Source organism: Hydractinia symbiolongicarpus, chromosome 10 (assembly GCF_029227915.1).
Source record: "Hydractinia symbiolongicarpus strain clone_291-10 chromosome 10, HSymV2.1, whole genome shotgun sequence".
NCBI lineage: Eukaryota > Metazoa > Cnidaria > Hydrozoa > Anthoathecata > Hydractiniidae > Hydractinia > Hydractinia symbiolongicarpus.
Window position 1 is genome coordinate 47,816 of NC_079884.1, and position 22,316 is coordinate 70,131.

General features: G+C 32.6%; 2 protein-coding genes across 3 annotated transcripts; one reads left to right on the forward strand and one right to left on the reverse strand.

Annotated features, from left to right (window-relative positions):
- Positions 1-79: 79 nt before the first annotated feature.
- Positions 80-22,129, forward strand: LOC130662416 (choline transporter-like protein 4). 2 transcript variants are annotated; one of them, XM_057461289.1, is made up of 27 exons: positions 80-185; positions 5,563-5,611; positions 6,404-6,477; positions 7,298-7,348; positions 8,674-8,701; positions 9,148-9,241; positions 10,525-10,626; positions 11,301-11,355; positions 11,776-11,893; positions 11,979-12,021; positions 12,238-12,278; positions 15,287-15,337; positions 15,613-15,674; positions 16,182-16,304; positions 16,914-17,013; positions 17,387-17,558; positions 18,031-18,104; positions 18,377-18,506; positions 18,584-18,630; positions 18,823-18,917; positions 18,992-19,034; positions 19,157-19,226; positions 19,313-19,386; positions 19,852-19,922; positions 20,481-20,545; positions 20,643-20,727; positions 21,052-22,129. In XM_057461289.1, exons 1-27 carry the CDS (start codon positions 137-139, stop codon positions 21,159-21,161), a joined length of 2,076 nt encoding a protein of 691 aa, XP_057317272.1. In that variant the 5' UTR covers positions 80-136; the 3' UTR covers positions 21,162-22,129. The 2 variants fall into 2 exon arrangements, with proteins under 2 accessions (XP_057317272.1, XP_057317271.1); XM_057461288.1 differs by lacking the exon at positions 80-185 and adding an exon at positions 5,330-5,486.
- On the reverse strand, positions 12,144-14,033 carry LOC130662417 (potassium voltage-gated channel subfamily A member 6-like). Its single transcript, XM_057461290.1, has one exon. It carries the CDS (start codon positions 13,700-13,702, stop codon positions 12,506-12,508), a length of 1,197 nt encoding a protein of 398 aa, XP_057317273.1. The 5' UTR covers positions 13,703-14,033; the 3' UTR covers positions 12,144-12,505.
- Positions 22,130-22,316: the final 187 nt, after the last annotated feature.

Here is a 22,316-nt window from a genome sequence, read left to right on the forward strand (position 1 = left end):
TCCAAGGTGATGATGTTTGGTGTTTCATCTGCATGCAAAAAATGAGAAGACATTATAAAACAATAATATACATAAAAATTGATTCACCTGTGAAATGAAAATTTAAATAAAATATAATATTGTAGCATTCAGTAACATGGGAAACAACAACAGGGAAAAATTTGAAATTCTTGACATGAAGGAAGGTTAGTTTCTTTAACTTTTTACTTATTTTATGATACTTCTTACTTAAGTTGATAAAACAAATATTAAGGTCAACTTAAACAGCAGGTACACAATTAAAAGCATCTAATTTTAAATGATACTACATATATACTACACTTTTTATATAAAGGCTTATTTAACCCAAAAATAGGTTCATCCACGTTACAGAATTACTCAGCATGCAAGCAAGGAACTTATTTGGAAATTTTGACCATGGGTAGTATACCTGCTTGAAGCACATCATGATATACTGCAGTCTTTTTCAGGAATATTTGAGTAGGTGTGCGATGATTCGTACGTGTAAATTAAGTAACACGTGCGATGTAAACCACACATGTAAGGAATGTTACACATATGACACTGGCTCCGAGGTTATTTTTTGTTGCACTCTCTCAATCTTAAAAGAATTTACACCGCGCGTGTGTTTCGTTTTTACAGGTATTAAGAAAAAATCCATTAAATTCGGACCTGAATAAATTATCTACAATTAAATCCATGATAAAATGTCTATTCCGCCTGTAAGTGCAGTTTTGCAGACTTGCTTCATCCGTGCTCCGTCAGCGTTCAAAGATAGATTATTATAGCAGTCTTGGTCATGAATGGCGTGCTATCGCACGTGCACGCCTCCCCACACACCATGTTAAATTCGGGCGTGCTCTTTATCACACGCCTTGTTCTACTTCGTACACACGCCAAGCAGAACTGAGCTATTTTAGAGTATATAATCCCTTACCCAGACTTTACCCAATACATAATTGTTCTTCCGTGTTAAAATGTATCTCTAAAATGTATTTCTATTAAATACCCACCTTCATTAAAATTGCTGACGTGAGATACATTTCAAATGTTTTGCGTCTGTATTGCATCGACAATATTATTTTTGTTTTTCAGTTGGCAAAAAATTTCGTCAATAACCTTGTATTGCTCTCCTTAAGACGATGACAAATGAAAATGAAGTACAAGTCCTATTGACCTACCTTCCCGATGGTGTACTTCTTAAGTTAATAGTTATCATGGCATCATTAAGTTGAATATTGCAGAAGTAGCCGGTGACATGCACTCTTCTTGCAGTTCTCTGTGACGATGAAGGTTGGACTGACTTGTGGCATGGTTCCAAATGGTCCTCCGTCTTTCGTTCGAGTCTCAGTGTAATGCACCAGCCGAGCATAAGAGTGTCATCATGAAGGAAAGGGGCCAACTTTAATGTTCTCTATACCTTATGTTCTTCATAATAACACCATTCATTTAAATTTCACAACAAAATAACGTCGACAATTTTTTTTGCCAACTACTATGCTTCAAAAACCCTGCGTTGCTGCTCTCCTGAATGTAATAATTGCACGCCAAAATCATAAGCTAGGCGTGCGATACTGAACGCACGCCTGTATTAGTGTAGGCGTACGTACCACCGCACACGGGTGCAAATATTCATGACCAAGACTGTATAGGAATTTTAATAATGTCAGCAGTACATATAGTTACTTCGATTGGATAGAGCTTGAAATTCTAATCATAATAATGTATATTTAGGATTGTGTGCTTTCAACAAAGGGATAGGAGATATATAAGGGTTTAAATAGACTGCAGCAAAGACATGCAAAATTAGTAAGAAATTAATTATTGTGTAGAGCTTAGATAATTGATCACGATTTCATCCATTTCCAATTCATTTAGCCTTAAGTTGAATAGGAAACCAACGATATTAAGTCTAGACTTTAACAAGATGCTGGAATTTGGTTTAGCTTAGACCAGATTATATCTTTAGACCAGCAACAAAAATGGTTTGTCACACTTTAGCAGATTTTGTCAATTGGCATTTTTTTTTCTTACCATACTTTCTCGTGCGCTATTGAGTTTACAGAATTTGAAACAATAAACATTTTATATATATATAACTATTTTATAGTTGAGAACTTCTGTTACTTAGGGTAGGTTCTGCTTGAAAAATAGAGTTACTTTCTTTGTTGACTAGCAGAGTCTTGTCAAATGAGGTTAAAGGTTAGGTTGTATGAGGCCTGTGTATGAAGTGTTATGTTGGTAGAGCAGTTTTTGAGAAAAAAAAACCTCACATGTAGAGATACAGTACTGTAAAAAGGTTTGTTAACGAGCATGGTGCACACAAACCACGATAAAATCGTGGTCTTTATAAACAAACATTCAAACATTCTATCGTGGCCATCACACTAATATTATTATCTCCACGAAGGATCGTGTTTCCCACGATTATCTCCCCGAGCTCCACGATATTTATAGCCAGTATAATTTAATTTTTTTTCATTTCAAAAGTCTTTCATTAAGGTTAATTTGTTTGATTCAGGTTTTATCAAGTTAAAAAAGCATATTCGTAGTTTTTGCTTGGTGTATAATTTTTCGTCATGTAACGCGATTGCATTGTTACGAAATGTCATTTGTCTAGAAAAGTTAAATTTGTCTGCGCCGATAGAAATGCTTTTTTAGATTGCATTTTAAAAGTTTAAAAACGAAAAGGGGGAAAGAAATGTTTTTTAAGAGAGCATTTTAAAAGTTTATAAACGAAAAACAGTGATAGAAATGTTTTTTTAGATCGCATTTTAAAAGTTTATAAACTAAAAGCGGCCATAGAAATGTTTTTTAATATCGCATTTTAAAAGTTTATAAACGAAAAACAGTGATAGAAATGTTTTTTTAGATCGCATTTTAAAAGTTTGTAAACTAAAGGCGGCCATAGAAATGTTTTTTAAGATCGCATTTTAAAAGTTTATAACGAAAAGCGCCTATAGAAATGTTTTTTAAGATCGCATTTTAAAAGTTTAAAAACGAAAAGCGGCGATTGCAATGTTTTTAAGATTGCATTTTAAAAGTTTAAAAACAAATAGCGGTAATAGAAATGTTTTTTAAGAACGCATTTTAATAGTTTATAAACAAAAAGCGGCTATAGAAATGTTTTTTTAGATTGCATTTTAAAAACGAAAAGCGAAGATAGAAATGTTTATTAAGGTGGCATTTTAAAAGTTTATAAACGAAAAGCGGCGATAGAAATGTTTTTTAAGATCGCATTTTGATTCACGAACGATTAAAATCTATTATATGACGAGCTTTATGACAACGAATTAAAACAACAAGTCTTAATTTATTTTTTTGCCGTCGGTTTTTGATTTAATTAATAAGCTAATATGGTCTTTGTTGTTTTACAATAGAAGTTATCTATCGTGGCACCACGGTGTAATCTTTAACGACCCCCCACCCACATGTGCTATCTATATATCAAAATTCAAAATGTCAAAAGTTTCCTAATGTTTCATTAAAGAATAGGACCTGAACGCCTCCATCATAGGTACGAAATCGTAATGTTACACGTGCGAAGAAAAACATCATGTCAGACTGTTTCAAAAATCTAAAGTCTAAGGCCAAAAAGCAAAGTAAAAGAGTACATAGCTACAAATTATATATATGCACATGACAGCGATAATCAGACAATCAATGGTCGGTTTGTCGGATCAGTGAAAAAATTCGTGTTTTCTTGTTTGTTTATCAGCTGCCATGTTACCTTTAACGGATGATGTCATAGATTTTTTAATTACGAAAGCCGATGATCCGCTACTGGGCTTGATTTAATGGGTAAATATTTACCGGTTTCGTAACATTGTCACTTTAAAAGCCGCGATTTCTCAGAAGCCGCAATCTTTCTTCTAATAGTGGTTTGTTATGCTTTAGCTTTTAGTACAGCTACATATTTTCACATTTATTTTTTATTTAAATCTGTGGCGATGTGCCGTCTATCTAAAAAAGTGTTCATCTGATTTCTAATTTTGAGTACTAATATAGTAAGAGTGTTTGACAAAATTCTCAGCTAGCCAACCAACTTCAATTTTGCATTGTTTGCATTAAAGTTGACTTTATCCTGACATATTTCAGAGTACCTTCAGCTGTCATGAATATTTTCTTGGGCAGGCTTCACTAACTGCACTTCTGTCCTGACCAATCTTTAAATTTGTCCCTGTTATATATGAAGGTGACAGCCCAATTTGGTCCTAGAGCTAAAGATCAGTTGCAAAGTTTGCATGAAACCTTGTAAACATTTAATAATGTTCCATATATGTGAGGGCATCCTGACAGCCAAGTAAAAAAAGGCTATTTACACTGATTTATAGATTATTGAGAATACAAGATTATCATACCTTTGATACCTTTGATAATTTTTCAGTCTTAAAGACTTTGTCTATGTCAATGACACAGGTGACTTCTGCTTCAAGTGTACTAAAAGGTAGAGCACGAGAGAGCAGATAGACATGGTATATCATGTCAACTAGGCTGTTAGTATTGGCCACTCTTTTTTGGAATACATAAATAAACATTTAAGGGTTTTCTAATAGTTTTTACCATGAGTACCATCTATTTTTCTTAAGTAGCTCCGTTGTATGGCTTTAAGAGAAGAAATCTTTGATTGCCTAATATGTTAATTGTTTCAGTCTGTTGTTTATATTTATTGCTTGTGCATATGTCCATTATTCTTGATGCAAAATTTAAACATTACCTCAGGTCGCAACTCATCTATATCTAGGACCACTGTTGGTTGAAGGAAATTATGTCACAGTTTCTCGTTCACCACATGCATGTATTTGCAATAAACCTTTTGGCAGTCATTTTAATCATCTTCACCAACAAGTTAACTCTTTTTTCTACCTTAAAGAGATGCTTTTTTGCAAAACATTTAATAAAGGACATGACCTAACATAGACCTTTTTATACAGATTTATAACAAATGTGTCTCGACAAAATGTGATGTATATAATTTCCTTTTGCCTAATTGATTTTGCCTGTTTTCCAAGGCTCTGCACCAACTATGAACATTTTTGCAGTTCAGATTTTCCAACACCGATTTTCAAGCAATGAATAATGTACAATTTTTGCTGAATATATACAAAGTTTACTGGTAACCATAGTTACAGATTAAATGTTGCGACGTTTTGATTGTTTACACACCAATTTTCAAGCAATCAATTATGTACAATTTTTGTATCAATTTACTATTGCTGCGATTTTTAATCATCATATTTGATCATACAACAGTAACAATAGTGCAGTAACAATGTAGGTAGGTGAACAAAAGATACATAGATTTTTTCGGTGTATAGACATAGATTGTTAAACATTACCATTACAGAAATATTTAGAAATGGATAATGAAATAAAGTGTTAATTAAAAAAATTGTGCACAATGGGTTGTTGTGGTAATAATGAGGCTGAACCAATTGAATTAAACCAGCATGGTGTTGAGGATAAGGAGCCTGCTGGACAATATGGTACAGTTCCTTACCATTTTTAGAAGTGATTGCACTGAAGTCAATACACCTGTAAGTTTTATTTTTGTCGTTTTAGGTAAATCAAGGAAGTATGACCCCAATTTTAGTGGACCGATTAAAAATAGGTATGTATTTTTATTAATAAAGAAATCTGTCTTATATATTTTTTTCTGTTAATTAAAAGAAATTTAGAACTAAAATAGGAAAAACAATACCTAATCATTAGTTATATCTAAGCTTAAAAAAAATTTTAAAAAAGGATGGAGATATATTTTGATTATTTTATTTTTTTTTAGGATCTGAATACATTTTATTCTTCAGTAATTTTTATGTCCATCTGCTTATATGTTGCAATCTTTATTTGCTGTCAATCTCATTCACAGGCCTTCTATACCTCAATCTCACAAAAATGTCTGCTACCATATGTCAATGTATATGCTAACATACCATAATGGTTAAAGTCCTCTCTTTCAATAAGTTTTTTTCAATATACATCTCCAATAGATAACTTTTTACAAAGGCATTCATTGAAAGACAATGCAATTGAATTTGCATTGTGATGCAAATTTTGAAAATTTGCATTGAATTGTTGAATTTTATGAAAATTTACCGCAAATGTTGAATTAAAAATTTCGTGAAACCTATTGAATATATCCGAAGATGCTGCACCAGCTTTTTAGTTATATCTTTGACAATGACAATATTGATGATGTAGATAAAAGAAAATACAAAAGTTTTTTAAATCTTTCTTCGAATGCCTGAGTGCTTATTTGAAGTCTTATGGTATGTAACCACATACCATGTTAAATAGTAAGAGACTTGAGACACAGTCCAAAAAAATAGTATGTTTATATCTCATACTTGGCATTTCTTTTTACGTTCTGACATACTATAGAATTTGTATTTCTTTGTTTTAGGAGTTGCACTGATATCATATGTTGTGTTCTATTTTTACTGTATTTCATTGGGATGCTAGCAGTTGGTATTCTAGGTAATAATACTTGTTTTAAAGCATCACTTTGTTTGTATGTTATTAAGATATCTATTATGTGATTTCAACCCACAAGAATTTTCTTATCGCTTTGCTTATTTTTTTGAACTAATTAAGTCCACATGGACATCATAGTTGCAAGTGCAATCCAGCTCAACTTGTGTATTGATTTTATAATTTTTTTATTGCTACAAAGAAATTTACAGAAAACTATCCCATCCATTTCTTAAAAAATATGGTACCATATTTACCACTTTTAATTTGCAGAATAAAAGAAATCCTTTGTGCATCACTCACTGAAATAAAATGGAAAGTCAGATTCATTCTAATATAACTAAAAGATGCCATCAGGGTAATCTTAAAATCTTGCTGTATTACCATTTTTTAAATAGCAGGATAAGATTTGAGTAAAAACATACATATGAGAGATAAAGGTCTCCAATATATTGGATTTACTGATTAAGTTGTTGTGTGATTCATCAAAGGGGAGCATATTTCTTGTTAAAATTTTTCAGGGGTGTATAATTCATCTTATTTTTCATAAACAGGCCTACCTAATGGGATATCTATCAGCAGTCTTATTGTGCTTTGTATGTCTTAACAATGCTTTTGGTTGTGATCACACCGCCACTTGATTGGAAGAGCGATCTGCTGTACATGGGTCATTTGTACACCCCACTTAGTCCTACTTCTTGTCCTTCACTTAAGTATTTTTTGCAAAATATTTATAAAATTAAACTTTTATTTTGCCCATGTATAATGTGTATATACTCTGTGTTTAAGTCAGTAAAGTACCAATATGTACTGTTTTTATTTGCAGCATATAGCACTGGAGATCCTACAAAATTGTTATATCCCACTGATTCCCATGGTAAGCTTCAACAATAAATTTTGGATTCAATTGTTTATGACATAATTTTGGACCTTGACTGCAAAAAAGAAGTCTTTTGCTGCATAGATAACCAGAGCACGCCAGAGTAGTATTTTCGGAGCCAATTAAAATACCTCCATAACTTTCATAAGACAAGGGTGATAGTAGGTTAATGGCTTAGCCTTTTTTTATTTAACAAAAAAATCTTTTGGGTATCATTTTGTCATCAAGCAAATATTATATCTTATGGATTTGCGCTTTATTTTATTCAAATTATCTAAAATTATCTTATTTTTAGTAAATGATAATACAGACAGTGTCCTTATACTTTTTTTTATTACGAAAAAAGCCCTTTTCGAGTTGAATCATTATTTAGAGATAAAATTTGTCAGATTACAATGGCTCGAAATTAGTTGGGCACTTTATTTCTATGGCAAAACGTATTTTTCAATTGAAATTTTTTATACATGTTGGATAAATAAAAGTGTGAGAAATTTATAGTGTTGCTATAGGAATTACTAGTACCCTCACAGTGTATAGAAGTTGTATTTAAATATTTTTAATTTATAGTTGTATCTCTTCATTATACTTCTTCTTTTCCTCTATTGCAAATATGAATCAATAATTTATCTATTAAATATAAAAATATCTTGTTTTCATTAAAAGTTGATATAACAATTTAATTTGATTTACTTGCATGTGAAAGCAAAACAATATAAAAGGGGATTTCCAAGTATGTTGTCAAGTAAAAAGACAACATCACTAAAATATTTTTAATCATAATTCTCGAATAAAGATATGTTATATATAGGATAAATATGAAAAAATTTTACTAGAAAAATGTATTTTTAAAAGCAAAAAAATAAAACGTTTATTAGCTTTTAGAACATGAAACATAGATAATAGGGTTTAAAAATTAGCCAAATGCAGCCCCACAGTTGGATCACTGTAAATCATGCAAAGTAGGTTGTTGTAAAGTGCTCCACATATTTTAGAAAAAAGAAAGAGGATGAATTAGGCTACTCAGTGGTGTCAAACACGAACCTTTTAGATATTTTGGTTACAGCCGCCAATAGCAGCTCACATTTTGGATAGCTAATTATTTTTTGGCCAACAAAAGATTCTGGCGCGCATTCTAATAGTTACAGTTTAATATGAATTTGCCTTAGAACATACATATAGAATAACAAATCTATTCATTCACACATGTCCTTGCACTTTGGATAAACGAGGCAAACACTGTAACTATTCGCTTATTGTTTAACCATAACGTAAGATGTGCTCTCCGGATTTTGATGTAATGCACATATTCTTTTTTACTGCAGGTGAGACTTGTGGTGAAGGAAAGCATGCGTAAGTTATTCTTTTTTATCACGCAATCATTGGAAAGTCAGGGAAAATCATATTCTTAACCAATCAGTTGAAACTTCTTTTTTTTACATGAATTTTACCGTAAAAGATTTTTTGTGTTGTGTCATGTTACTGACACGTGATAAATTTGCCATGTTTGTTAAGTTTTATATTTATTGTAATGATGAAGGAATATGTTGTTCATAATTCAGATCGGATGGTGAATTCTAATTGTAAGCCAAGTATACATCAAATTTGAATTTGCTAAAGTCAAGGAAATTAGTATCTATTAAAGTCTAATAGTCGGGAAAAATGATATATCTTAGTTGGTCAGGAAAAAGGCAGGGAATTTTTAAAGCTGTATGTAAAAATCTGCCCATACAGCTTTTATACATACTTCTTTTCTTACCTTATAATATCTGATTTTAACATGTATCTAAAACTTTTAGCGATAGAAAGAATTTGTTTTATTTCGATCTTTTGGAATGCATTCCCAAATCGATCAGCGAAATTTACAGTTTGACAGCCTGCAAAACACATCAGGTATACCTATAATACGTACTGTATGCTGTTGCGTGTTTATCAAAACAGCATACGATTTTGAATGTTTTGCAGTATATAGCATACTCGTATTTTGTATGTGTTATTAGGTGTTTTGTATTCATTATGTTACAAGGTTTTTAACCCTATTCGGTCCGGGGGTTTTCGACCATACTATGACTCAATAACTCAATAACTTTTCATAGGATTCTTTAAATTCAATCAAACTTGGCACACTTATAGTACGTCATAAAGGGAACAAAATGGCGGCAATAAATTTTTGCTAGCGTCAGCACATTTTCTGACACATGTCAACCTGTATGTTGTACACACATTTTTTACAAGGCCTTGAAAAAAGTTAAAACTTAACCTTCCAGAATGTTAATAAAATTCTATAATAGATTTTGCAAGGCCAGAGAAAGTATGCTGTTATGTTTTTAGAAAAATAATAATTAAGCAACAATTTTCGGTGAGTATTATGAACTTAGGTGAACATTACAGCCAGCTATCTAAAATGACAGCCGATTTAAGTCAAATATTTTTGTTCACACAGCTCATAATGTAGATTTTAGTTTTTTAATGTCCTGTTAATGTTAAGGCATCCTACTAGCCAACTAAAATGTTCAAAATAATGCCATTTATTCTTAACTTTTTTGTGTGTTTGTTTTCCTTTTATTTTTATGGCATTTAACTCTTATTATCAACTTAGTAACTGTTAAGAAAATACAGTACTTGTTTGTCTAAAAACCTTCTATATATATACTGATTTTTATGTGTTTTATTTAGCAATCTTTCTTGAATCACTTGCAATTAAATTTGTAAATTTCTAGTGTTGCTGGCTATTTTAATGCCCTGTAAGAAAAAAATATAATATGGAAAAATAAAATATATATTTATATATATTTTTTAAACACTTGATTTTTTTTTTTTTTTGACTTTATCAGATTCTTTAATATGTGAAATGTATTACTGTTAATGAGAAGATCATGAACTAACGGGATTTAATGGGAAAAGTGAACAAGTAAAAATTCTTTTTATGAATAATGTAACAAAAACAGAATGGAAATTAGCACTTAAGGTTTTCAAACTGATCTGCTACTTAATTAGACCAAGATAGATCTACAGTATTTGTTTCGTGTAGTGTTTCATACGCATGCACACTGCGTTCCACCTGAATAACATTGTTGTTACAGCATTAAATATTTTAAAGAACACGTAAAAGAATTTACTAATAGCATGTACTGTGCACGACATTACATTGTCAAATAATCTTTGTTATTTTGTAGATTTGTGTGAAGAATTGTCCAACCGACAATACATACTCCAAAACAGCTGATAGAGACAAGTTGTATTGCAAATATGATGCACAATCGAAAGTGAAAACAATGGTATTAGCTTATTTATCTGGCCTGCAAATAAATATTCTCTATGTGAACAACACTTTTTTAACAGTGGTAAAGTTTTTAATTTTAAGTTGCAGGACTCATACATAAGTATTCTTAACTCTATGAACATTTTTCATGGCTGCAAGTTTAATCTCTCATGTTGTCTTTATAGCAATAGCATGTTTAGATTCTCAAACATGATGTTTGACATCCTAACCGTGTCATTGTATTGTACATTCTTTACAGGTCGTTTTCCTCTTTTATTTTGTTTCTTTTTTAATTTGCTCATGGAATTTAATTTCTGCTAAAAAATCACGAAAAAGGTATACAATGTTAAACGTAGGTTAAAAAAAAGATAGTTTGCCTTGCCATGCTTTGATTTCTCAAGAAACATAAAAATTGATTATATTTTTTTCAAGATGAAGGTTTTATGTCGTAAGCGATAGCTATAGTTAAAAGTTATTTTAAAGGGAAGTGTACTTTGGCGAGATAATTGTCCAATTTTAAAATTTGCTATTCTGTTAGTCTGTTAAATGAAACAAAGGAGATGAATGCTTTAATTTCTTCATGTCGACACCTTTTTGTATCTTGGTGCTTTAAACCATTTGAGAGTTGGTTGTATGTCTATTAACTTAGTGGATCAGGTTTTTATTCATAAATTTTGACCAATATTTTAGTCAAGTGATGAGATTGCGAAAAACTGTGCCAAGTATACACTTCAAAGTACAGATTGTGAGTATCTGTTTTTTTTAACTTCAATCTGATGTTTTGTTATAGTATCCATGTGCAAAGAGTGAAGCTGGCCTTGTTAACCAAGCTGGTTTGGCTAATGAGGTCACCTACTATATTAAATCTCGTTAAAAGTTGCTAAGATCTTGATTAAATTTGCTGAGATCCCGACAATGCGGAATTAACTTTTTGTTATGTAAACACATTCTACTGAGCCTGCCCGCTTAGGCGAGATGGTTTTTAGGCTCACGAAATTAATTTCACTTATGAACTTTTTTTTTTCTGTTCTGTTTGTTTATGTTTTGATTCCCTAATTGAGAGGTATTAACGTAAAGACCAGCCTAACAGACTCGGTTTGTTGAGCCAGCCCACCTCCATATAAACATCCCCTTAGTTTGGTAATAAAACGTTGCTTTATTTTAGTGGCGTACAGATGTGTTCCGACTTTGGTTGGTGGTAGTCTGTCTAACTTTTTAAAAAGCAATACCATTAATACAGATGGGAAGAATTTAACAGTTGAAAATATCAAGTGGGGAACAATGTATGTCAGTTATTATTTCGGCTTTTCCTTTTTATAGAAAATCTTATACACAGCAGCAGTTACCATCTTTCTTTACCTATTTTAGTGCTCAGAGTGTGTTGGTAAATATTCAAAACACAGGCCGAAAGGTATGCTAGAAATTGCAGATCATAAATATATTAAAGAAGATGAGAGAGAAGCGCACCCTTTTTTATAGACGACCCCTGTTTCCGTTTATTGAACTTCTTATGTGAAAATGCAGCTTGTTCCCATCAATGTTTTAGTTTGAAATTATGTAGATTTTTCATGTACTAGTTGTATTACATTTGTTTATGTCTCTTCACTTGTGTGGTCATTGTTTTAAGGTTGTAGCAGACGTTCAGGAATCTTGGTATTGGATTCTCGCGTGAGTAATTTTAAATTCAAAATTTTTAAAATTTGAAAATAACCGTTATTGACTTTCCACACTGAGTTTTTCTCAACATGGTGTGTTATAAGCCAACACCGTTGACCGTAAGTATTAGATCTTGTCGCGGAAGAGTTGACATTTACTTTTTTTTAAGCTGGTTAAAAAGTAGAGGCAGTGTAGTTTTTATTATTTCTTTGTCGGACGATGTACTCGTTATCTTCAGCTCATGTCGTCATTTTTGTGCGACAAAATGTTCGCCTGAAAAGGTGTTTTTGTCTTCTACAAGCCATGCTGTTTTCTTTCGGATTTTTTACTTGTGTTTCTTCACTGCAACTCAGTAAACTTCGTGTCGCTTCTAAGGCGTCACTAAAGGAGTTTACGAGCTTTAATACCGGTAACATGATAAACATAGCGCCGAAAGTTATCGTCATTGCGGTTGCAAATTTTCCTAGTAAACTTGCTGGTACAATATCTCCATAGCCCACAGTTGTGCATGATATTAAGCTAAACCACATTCCATCAAATATCCCGCCATCGCGAAATTGCGAGTTATTTGCGTGTGCTTCAGCAAAGTAAATAATACTTCCTGATATCACAATAAAGAAGGCTAAAAAACTGACGAGGATTTGCAAATCTGTGCGACTCTTATATATGGTGTAAATAAGCAGTCGAAGTCCGTTTGAAAATCTTGTCAACCGAAACACTCTGAACGCGTTGGCGAGTCGGAATACTTTCAACACACTGGTCGATGAAGCCTGTGCTGAACTTAGCGCTAGAGAGCTGAAGAAAATTACGAGTGTTATCAAGTCAGTTAGGTCAATCCAACTTCTGACGAACTGTCTTTTCTGTGGACATGCCCACAGTCTTAGGGAATATTCTAGTGTGAACCATGAAAAGCAAACTATTTCGATGGGAAACATGTCGCGATGAACAACACTAGTCTTATTGTGTTTGTCACCTGGATGTAAACATGTTAAAATTATAGAGATGAGAGTCATAACGAGTGAAATCGTGGATAATATTTGTGCCCCACATGAACTCTCTGGGTTTTGTAAAACATTCCAAATACGTCCCTGTCTGCTTTTTGGCGGGCTCTCTCTTTTCGAAGGCGACAAAACGAACTTCTTTGCTTCTTGTGCATCCTGCAGGAACGCGCAGTCGATTTTAAAAAACTCCAGTTCATCTAGGAATACCTCTTCTGGTACGTTCTCTGGACACACTACTCTTCCGAAGCGTTGATAATACATTAATATTCCTTCGAAAGCTAGTCTGTGTCTGTTGAAAAAATAAACACCTTGACTTGGGACAAAATAGTGGGTCCGTTCTTGCGGGTCACCCAACAAAGTGTGAGGGTATCTTCCCAGGCATCTATCTGTCGTCTCAAAAGTGGCTCCGCTTACGTTAATTACCAAGCGTTTCATATCTGTTTTGGTTCACGTTGTGAAATTCTCTCAGCTCAATGTTGTCGTGTCTTTTTTCTCTGTGTGTGTTTTTATATAAATTCCCTGCAGTGTTTTGTGGTAAAAAGATAAAAGTTTTTATTCTGTTTTTTTTTCTCTAATAATTGAGGTGTTACAGCTTGCTTTCACTCTTTATAACTCAAATTTTAGTGTGTTTATTTTCTTTTTCAAATGTTCTTCAAATCTTTTATAATTTTAATAAACTCCTTTTTTTTAATACGTCTTCAAAACTGACTTAATTTGAGTTTTGTTTTGTGCTTGCAGCTGGCTTGAGTGAGAACTTTAACACACAGACAGCTCTCCTCAGACCTTTTTTTCGCAGTGCTCGTGTGATACAAACTATTTTTGCAGCATTTGTGGGAGGACGTGTATTTGTTTGCCTACACGTTTTTAACGCATTTCAGCTACCATCTTTAAATCCCTGTTTGTTTTTTGTTTGTTTATTTATTCATTCGTTAATTCCTTCATTCATTCACTTTTTCCTTCTAAGTTTCAATAAACGTTGGCGGTCAAGTACTCAATTTTCATAACATAAAGATGGTAGCGTTTTCTAAGTTTTGGTTGGTTGTTAAAATGTTTGTTTACAAATGCTTGCACGTTGACGCACCTTAACTTCCAAAGTTGTCAAAATCCAGGCATCGCGACCAGAATAAAAATTTTAAAGCGAATGCCCAAATACTAAACACTGAGAGTTATGGTTAAAGACAGACTAAGACGCAAAGCAAACTATAGGTAATAACTGAAAGTTTTAATGAAGAAAGATCACAAAAATTTACTTTGTAACCAAATTTGTTTTGTGTGCAAGTGTGTAAGATGCACGTTTGAACTGAAGAGGAAATGCGCCTGTTATTTTTCACATAATACAAAAAAGCAGAGAAAAAATATTTTAAACAAGAAATTAAAGGCGTAAAAAATAGTTAATCTTTTTCTTTTTTGTGTGTGTTTTTATTTGTATGTTTAGCCTTTTTTATACGTTGTTGAAATATAAAAATAAAACTTGTGAAATAAATACAGTTTCAAAGAATTTATATTGCGTGCAATATTGGTCATATGCACCTAGGCCTTATACTTTTAATCCTAGCAAAGCGGTATTGTACGCACCTGTGTAAAAATAACATCTTACGACGCCCAATAGGGTATTTCTTTTGCAGAAATTTTCGGGAAAACCTTTTCTAATGACTTGATCGATTCGAAATTGGTTACAAAAAACTTATTTATATCATTGAGTGACATCATGAACTTTCTTTGCAATTTACATTTGAAACACTGTCATCGGTGTGATTTCTGTGCTCTTACATCGGTGTAACCTACCCAACTTCCCTCCCATGGAATGGGTTTACCTGTCGGTGTGGTAACAACACTTGCTAAACATGCTTTTAAGAGACACCAAGCCACCGACACTGTCATTTAAAAGCGCACATTGTAACCACTCGGCTAATTAATAATGCATTATTCTTGAGAATAGGGCCTGACAAGTTCAACATATTGACACGATCATATTTACTGCTTTTATTTTTTGTTGTATATAATCTGTTTTGTTTTTAGTGGATTTGGTATCACCATGATCGTGGCTTTTATTTACATCTTAATTATGAGGTATGACATCAATTGGGGGGAAGCTGTTAATTTCGTAAAAAAATTATTAGTGTGTATATACGATAGGCATAAAAATTACCGCCGGAAATTAAAATTGGGGAAATATAAAGCTCAACAATTTCTTTTCAACATCTTACACTTGAGCGATGATGAAAGGGAACCTAAACACTTTTTCTTCTTCGATTCTCATTTAGCTTTCACGTTTGTAAAAAATAAACATTCACATGTGTTGTTTTGTTAAACTTATGATATGGTAAATTTATCTGAACTCTTAGATGGGTGGCTGGTTTAATGGTTTGGCTGACGACATATGCAGTGTTGACCATCATTGGATATTGTAAGTAGTTTTGACCATTATTGAATGCTTTACGCGAAGTTTTGAAGTATCTTAAATGTTCTTTAATAGCCCTTATGCAAAGTTATAAAGTATCGCACCTAATAATATTTTCGGTCATTTTCTTGGTGGAAACATTGTTTTCCCCTTTTAATTATCGACTTCTTTATCTGTTTTTTTTTTTAACGCTATATAATACTTTTCACAGCTACATTAAACTTTGATACTTTCTAAAATCACTTTATTATTTTCTATTTCTTTTTCTGAAAGGGTGTCATTTTTTACAAGCAGAACTAGTAAACAAATATAGTCTCGCATTTCAGAATGCGTGTAAATATGTACCAAAATGGATGAAAGATTGAATTCTTCCTCCGTACTATCAGTTACATTGTCTCACACATAGCCTTGAAGTTTGGTACACAGGGCTATCAATTTCCTCGTACTAAGTTTCTATGTTCATACGTGCTACATTTTTTCCATGGTAAATTTCCTTCCCAATTATCTTCGTAGGTACGTATTATTGTTACACAGAATATGATAGATTAGCATCTACAGACACGAGTGATATTGGATTCGACTTTGTCACTAATCTTGACAGCTACAGCGACAAGAAAGAGACATGGCTGGTGCTGGGTAGGTTAACAAATAAACCCTGTTCACACTTCACGTATGGGGGTTCGCTCTGATGTGAATTAGTATCACATAGGGTTTCCGTTCACATGCAACCAAACCTTTCCAATATGTGAAAAGCGAAATAATCTTTCTCCGACATTGTGTAAACAAAAAGAAGAGAAAGAAAATGACGGCATTAAAAATACAGTTGTCCAATCAGATTGCGTTGTTTTATTAAACCTGTCAATACTAACTGGTCTTCACTGGTTTTATTATGTTGTTAAAACGTTTTCTTAAATACATACCAAAATTACAGTCACGAATAATGTTTGAGTAAAACGAAGTTCCCGTTAAGTCGAATTTAGTCTAAAATGAAATTATAGTTCGAGTTAAAGCGGGTTTTTTTAAAAGGTGGGCAACAATTTACTTAGAAAAGGTGTAATCTTATCGATGAAAGTCGGGAGTTTAAAAACTAAAGAAAAATAAAATAAAATCTGACATTTTTTCAGTCTCTGATTTCCTTTTCGCAAGTAAAAAGTGAAAGTGCGTCGAGTTAGCGAACGTTCGAGTTATCCTAGGTTCGAGTTAACATTCGAACTTCATAGAGTTTTTTTTTTTTAATTTTTTTAGGAATTATATGCGCTATTATTCTTCTGGTTATTTTGTTGTTGTTGTTGGCGTTGCGTAAAAGAATACAGATTGCCATTCAGCTTATTAAAGAAGGAAGCAGGTACACTGTTTACAATTTTTTATACAGTCCACTTTCTAATTAACGAAATCGTTGCTAATTAGAGGCGACCGCTAATTGGAGAGTACACCCTTTGGATAATAGCTAGCTGAGTCTTGGAAATAAAGCTGAAGTTTTGAAAATTGATAGCAACTTATATAATAAGCGTTAATCTTTTGATGAAATTTTCTTGGTGTGCTTTTCAAAAATATCAGTACAAGCTCTCTGCCCTACGCTAAAAGTTCAGTTTTGTTACTGTCTTTTTTAATTAGGCATCTTCGCTAATAACTGCGACACAGGAAAACCTGCCAAAAAAAGCTAGCTTAGAAAACTCTATATTGGCTACAGCATTGTAAAAGTTTTATTTCTCTACTAGAGCACTAACCGCTATGATTTCCACGTTGTTTTTCCCCTTACTTCCATGGCTGATGCAGCTAATTTTGTTTTGTTGGTTCGTGGCTGTACTGGCTTTCCTCGTCACAGCAGGTGATGCTGAGTTTGAGCAGGTCAACAATGGAACTTTTTCTAAAATTGCGTGCACAGCAACGGTAAGTAGCTATGTTTGTTTTTGTCATCACACTGCTCCTCTATAAAATTCCTTAAATCTCCTAAAAATATAATATCCTTGGAAGTACGGAGATTTAGCAAGCCTTTGAATTCTCCTTGTTGTGTTTTTACCTTTTTGTTGATAAGAAATGGAAATGGTTGTGAATAAAAGAAAAAAATACCTATATAAATAACTAGTTTTAAACAAATAAAAATTACCCTTAATATTCTTCTAATATTGAACAAAAGTTATGACAAAATCTCCCTAAATATTAAGAATACTTCGTTGTTCTCCGATTATTAATTTTTCACTCCATTTGTTGAGTGATCGTCCTGCGCGGTGATTAAGGGATTTTATTCTCAGAAATTCTTTTTACATGCTCGTGTAAATCATGAAAAATTTGTGTTGTTAGGACTTTCCTATCCCGTCTTTTTCAGTTTTCCACATAAAACTTCTAAATATCTTCTATGTAGGACGCTATCAATGACTGGATCCCAGGCTCCAATGATACCATCTCTTGCAACTTTAAGAAATATGTAAACAATGAGTAAGAATTTATTTTGTTTTTATGCTTGTTGAAGAATCCTGATATAAGCTTAACTGGATAAAAATAAGAACAGTCTTGTCTGGAGCCATTACTCAGACAGTTTATGAATTCACTTTATTAGAAAAAAGGTCACGTGATGTGAATGAACCTGTTTTTTGTTTTAACCAGCAACTCGTTTAAATTCAGCGAGACCAGGAACCTGCTGTGGCGTAGTGAATGTTTAAATTCAGCGAGACAAGGAACCTGTGACGTAGTGAATGATTTTCTTTTAGCAATATCCTTCGCCTTCAAGTGTTTCATCTTTTTGGGTGGTTTTGGATTATGAATTTTATTGTTGCGTTTGGTCAATGTGCTTTAGCAGGTGCATTTGCATCGTGGTATTGGGCGTGGGACAAGAAAACGGTACGGTTTTTTTCCCTTTTTCTGTTCGCCCTACAATATAATGATTGTATTGACAAATATATTTTATTTTTACGTAGGACGTGCCTACTTTGCCAGTACTGATGTCTGTTGGGCGTACATTGAGGTATGTATGTGCTAGCTTAAGATTTACTAATATCTATAGGACGTATATCAAACCATTTTTAAATTGGAATAATGTCTGTAAGGCGCCATCAAAATATTGCGTACAATCAGTACGATTCTGTACGGGGAGTAAAATGATATAACGAGCACATGATTAGTTGAAATCTTTCTCTCATTGTTTTGTTATTGTTAGATATCACACTGGCTCGTTAGCTTTTGGTTCTCTTATTATCGCCATTGTGCAAATCATTAGAGCTGGTTTAGAATATCTGGAATGGAAACTACGAGGTTAGGGTGGTTTTATCATTTTTATTACTTAAAAATTGTCATAGTCGATATTAAATTGTGATTGTCCGATTTAGGGTCAGGACATGAACCAGGACCTGTAGCGAAGTTTATTCTGAAGTAAGTAACCTTCCTTCTCCACTTTCTCTTATTGATTGTGTGACTTCCACTGGATGATGGTGTCAACAACAGCAATCATTAGCATGCTCTTCTAAATGTTTATTTTTTATTATTATTTTCAGATGTCTCAAATGCTTCTTCTGGTGTTTGGAGAAGTTTTTGAAATTTTTAAACAAGAACGCCTACATCGAGGTGAGATTTGCCTCGCCTACCTTTAATCTAACTACCATTGTTGGAAATTTTAAATAAAAGTATTTTTGTATTCTGTTAAACTATAGATCGCTGTATATGGAAAGAATTTCTGTACTTCAGCGAAGAATGCATTTTTTCTGCTGATGAGAAATATTTTAAGGTATGTTTTAGTGAGATTAGTTTTTGTTTGAAATGTTTGTGTTGTTTCCTATTCATCCTGCTTATCGTTCAGAAGAAGAAAAATATATTTGTGTTATTTTACCTTTCTTAATGTAATTTCTGTTTTCATCTATTTCTTAAAGTAATTTAATTTTGTGAATCGTGCATTTTTTATTTGAAATAAAAAATTCTTAGTAATGAATTGGCTAATAAATTTATACGAAATTGAACAACTCATGGCGTGTGGAATAAAAAAAACGGATTAAAGAAAAGACACGGAAAGAATCCATAGTCGGAGAAAAATTTAGTCACTTCTTCATTTTTTATTTTCTAGTCAGAAATATGATAAATAAGTATTGCTTTTTTTCTCGAAAACTATGAAAACGCGTATGCCAGCTTTTATTTATTGTAATCTGACGTAAGGTTGTGTTTTCACTTATTTTTTTTATTATTTTTTTTGTTACAGGGTTGCTGTGTTGGATAAAGTGACAGACTTTTTGCTGTTCATCGGAAAACTAACAGTAACAGGCGGAATGGGTATACGATTCAAACTTTTTGATAACGTTGATGTTTTAAGTGATAAACTTTCCCTGTAAATACCGTAAATGCTTGATCCTTCACCCCCTCCCTAATTTTAATTTAGCGCCCCTTCTCGATTTAGGGCCCCTTTTTGATTTAGCGCCCCTGTTCGATTTAGCACCATTCCAATTAAGCGTCTGTTTATTTTTGTGTGGTTTTCTTATTTGCGTCTTTTGAATTACTAAAGTAAAAAAAGGCTTTTCATAAAAACGTTGAAAATATTTTTATTAAACGTTCCCTTCAAACCTCGAAATAGTCAAATGATAAAATATGAAAAATTTTCCAAGGTTTTTGCTAAGCATTTACGCTCTATTAAAATTCACTGTGAATGAGCACTTTGAAATTCTAAAATCTTTTTCATACATTTTTTTTTATTTTGTTTTAATATATAGCTGCTGTTGTTATTTACCATAAAAGTTCCACTTAAACCCAGCCCTTCTTTTCTATTTACGCCCTTTGTTTAACGCCCTGTTTTTTTAGACTTGTTAAAATGACAATTTTTTTTATCCATTGTAGGTGTTGCAAGTTTCTTCTTTTTCAACAAAAGAAATGATTTGAACTATTATCTTACACCGGTCATTGTACGTGCTTTCAGATTATGGCTTTTAGTTTTATATAAAACATTTTCTCGTTGTTGATAACAGAACAATACTTTGATAATAATATTTTTATTTTTAGATCATAACCATTGGAGCATGGGTAGTAACGAGTGCATTCTTTGGTGTTTATGAAATGGCCATTAATACGTTGTTCTTGTGCTTCTGTAAGTAAAACAGTGTTTCTTCATACCTGTGGATTTTTCACGGAATAATCATTAGCTTTTATACAACACCAATCAAGGCTCACAGTGGCTCAGGAAACCAACCTTTATGATCTAGTTTGCAGATCTAAGGAAGTGCAAATGTAAAATGCCATAGAATCCATATCGTTTCCAGTAATTTTTGCTTTGCCGGAATAGCGAAAGAACCAGAAGGGATTAAGGTTACGTTAAGAGACGTTTAAAAAAATATTTATTCCATCCATTCATGCGATTTGCGATATGATTGGTCGACTGTAATTTTGACGTGATCACGTGTTGTTTTTTCAGTGGAAGATTGTGAGCGTCATGATGGTTCACCTGAGAAACCTTACTATATGTCGAAGAAACTAAAGAAAATATTAGGAAAGAAAAACAAAAAAACAGAAGAAGACGAATAAATGACGGGTTTTTTGTATGTTTACGTTTCTAAATTGACGGCGTCTTTTAAAAGTTCGCGTCTCATGTTTTAACCACGTATTTAAATTATATTGCAAAGTTATATTGTATATTTTTTTGCGCCGAAATGCCTAAACGTTGTCGTTAATTTTTCCGGTTTGCAGAATGTCAACGTCTTAACCATGTAGAATTGATCATGTCAGCACATTGATTATGTAAATTCTTTTGTTTTAGTTTTTTTCGTGTAAACGGTGATTAAGAAACTATTTTATATGAAATTTTAAAATCCAACCCTCTCCCCTTGAACTTTTTATCCCATTTAAGATTTGCTTCTACGTTTGGAAAACTTAACGTAGATATAATCTATTTTGATTTCTCACTTAATTGATATCGTCTCCCTGAGTTGAATAATCTTTGACTAGATGTTAGATGTATATATTGACAGATGTTCATATTTGCACACGGACAGTTTTACTTTAGTTCTGGTGTTTTTTAGTATTTATACTTAAATGTTATCATGCCCATGTTTGACACAAATTTCGCATAGTTTTTTTATATAAATTATAGTTGTATAGTTTTTGTTGATGCTAGTAACAGCAGTGACGCTTTTGTCATTTTTACGCCCGTATTGACGCTGTTTTTAATTGTCTAACTCTTAAAGACAGTCATTCAAAAGCAGATTTCTACTTTCCACCTGCCAAAAAAAATAATACCGAATATAATGGTTGTTTTTGCTAAACTTGTCCCACTCGTTTTAAATGAACAAATTAGAGTAGTGAATTGACCTGCAATTAAACTTTCTTGCATTTGGAAATAGTTGTGAAAATGACACAAGGCCCTTGGCGCACCTCAAACACTTGATAGAATGCATCTTCCTACAACTCACTCAAAGCTGCGACTAGTATCATCAAAATGTTGTGTGAATAATAAGATTGTGATATAAAATTTTGAAATATAAATTATAATAACATACTTGCTAGTTTTTATTTATCTTTGTTTCGTAATGTTTTTTTTTTCTGTATACCATTAAAATTTTGTTTTTTATTTTGGCATTAGTTCAATTTAGCGAGGATTTAAAGAAACTTTCGTGGAACTTATTTTCTGGAATAACAGGCAAAATGAGTTGATAAGTTTTGGAGAATTTAATTTCGCAACTC

Excerpts from the sequence above, each read along its gene's own strand:
- LOC130662416 (XM_057461288.1), top strand. The coding sequence starts at position 5,402 with ATGGGTTGTTGTGGTAATAATGAGGCTGAACCAATTGAATTAAACCAG. Across the intron at positions 9,242-10,524 it reads CAGCCTGCAAAACACATCAG|ATTTGTGTGAAGAATTGTCC; the intron begins GTATACCTATAA and ends GTTATTTTGTAG. Across the intron at positions 19,227-19,312 it reads ACAAGAACGCCTACATCGAG|ATCGCTGTATATGGAAAGAA; the intron begins GTGAGATTTGCC and ends GTTAAACTATAG.
- LOC130662417 (XM_057461290.1), bottom strand. The coding sequence starts at position 13,702 with ATGAAACGCTTGGTAATTAACGTAAGCGGAGCCACTTTTGAGACGACA.